This window comes from Etheostoma cragini, chromosome 9 (assembly GCF_013103735.1).
Source record: "Etheostoma cragini isolate CJK2018 chromosome 9, CSU_Ecrag_1.0, whole genome shotgun sequence".
NCBI classification, from domain to species: Eukaryota; Metazoa; Chordata; class Actinopteri; order Perciformes; family Percidae; genus Etheostoma; species Etheostoma cragini.
This window is the reverse complement of record NC_048415.1, coordinates 125,280-126,992: the sequence shown is the minus strand read 5'-3', so window position 1 is coordinate 126,992 and position 1,713 is coordinate 125,280. Positions and strand designations below refer to the sequence as shown.

The 1,713-nt window shown below is 39.2% G+C and overlaps 1 protein-coding gene across 1 annotated transcript in view; it reads left to right on the top strand.

Annotated features, from left to right (window-relative positions):
• The window catches only part of trmt13 (tRNA methyltransferase 13 homolog), a 4,538-nt gene that overhangs the window by 335 nt on the left and 2,490 nt on the right, over nt 1–1,713 (top strand). The window contains exon 3 of the mRNA XM_034882095.1: nt 854–931. Within this exon, the coding sequence (XP_034737986.1) occupies nt 854–931 (78 nt within the window). The remainder of the gene's footprint in view (nt 1–853; nt 932–1,713) is intronic.

The following is a 1,713-nucleotide window of genomic DNA, read 5'->3' as shown; positions in this document are numbered from 1 at the left end:
CACACACACACACACACACACACACACACACACACACAAACTAACATCACCATGTAGTTACAGCAGAGGGGCCCATATTCCTCCATACTAAGGGCCCAAAACGGATCAAAGGATTCAGTTCAATTATAATATCAAATCATAACAAGGGACATCTTTACAGGTAGAGCAGGTCTAGAACGCTCTACAATTTACAGGTAGAGCAGGTCTAGACCGCTCTATAATGTACAGGTAGAGTAGGTCTAGTCCGCTCTATAATGTACAGGTAGAGTAGGTCTAGTCCGCTCTATAATTTACAGGTAGAGTAGGTCTAGTCCGCTCTATAATTTACAGGTAGAGCAGGTCTAGTCCGCTCTATAATGTACAGGTAGAGTAGGTCTAGTCCGCTCTATAATTTCCAGGTAGACCAGGTCTAGTCCGCTCTATAATTTACAGGTAGAGTAGGTCTAGTCCGCTCTATAATTTCCAGGTAGACCAGGTCTAGTCCGCTCTATAATTTCCAGGTAGAGCAGGTCTAGTCCGCTCTATAATTTACAGGTAGAGCAGGTCTAGACCGCTCTATAATTTACAGGTAGAGCAGGTCTAGTCCGCTCTATAATTTACAGGTAGAGTAGGTCTAGACCGCTCTATAATTTACAGGTAGAGCAGGTCTAGTCCGCTCTATAATTTACAGGTAGAGCAGGTCTAGACCGCTCTATAATTTATAGGTAGAGCAGGTCTAGACCGCTCTATAATTTACAGGTAGAGCAGTGCTCCGTCAGGTGGAATAATCCGGATTGGATCACGCCTGTCGGGGAGCTCCGTGATTGGCTCGGTGCTCAGTGTTGATCCTAATGCTGTGCTCTCATTGGTCCAGGCTGCCTCGCTCGGCCTCCTGCACTTCCCTGTCCTCAACGCGTCGGTGGACGACGGCTGCCAGAACATCACCTACAAGGTATGACATCATCATGATATGACATGAGTGATATATTGCTACTATATAATAACATGTGTCTGAGAGTATTGTTACTATATAATAACATGTGTCTGAGTGATGTATTGTTACTATATAGTAACATGTGTCTGAGGGATGTATTGTTACTATATAGTAACATGTGTCTGAGGGATGTATTGTTACTATATAGTAACATGTGTCTGAGGGATGTATTGTTACTATGTAATAACATGTGTCTGAGAGATGTATTGTTACTATATAATAACATGTGTCTGAATGATGTATTGTTACTATATAATAACATGTGTCTGAGAGTATTGTTACTATATAATAACATGTGTCTGAGAGATGTATTGTTACTATATAGTAACATGTGTCTGGGAGATGTATTGTTACTATATAGTAACATGTGTCTGAGAGTATTGTTACTATATAGTAACATGTGTCTGAGAGATGTATTGTTACTATATAGTAACATGTGTCTGAGAGATGTATTGTTACTATATAATAACATGTGTCTGAGGGATGTATTGTTACTATATAGTAACATGTGTCTGAGGGATGTATTGTTACTATATAGTAACATGTGTCTGAGTGATGTATTGTTACTATATAGTAACATGTGTCTGAGTGATGTATTGTTACTATATAATAACATGTGTCTGAGAGATGTATTGTTACTATATAATAACATGTGTCTGAGAGATGTATTGTTACTATATAATAACATGTGTCTGAGTGATGTATTGTTACTATATAGTAACATGTGTCTGAGGGATGTA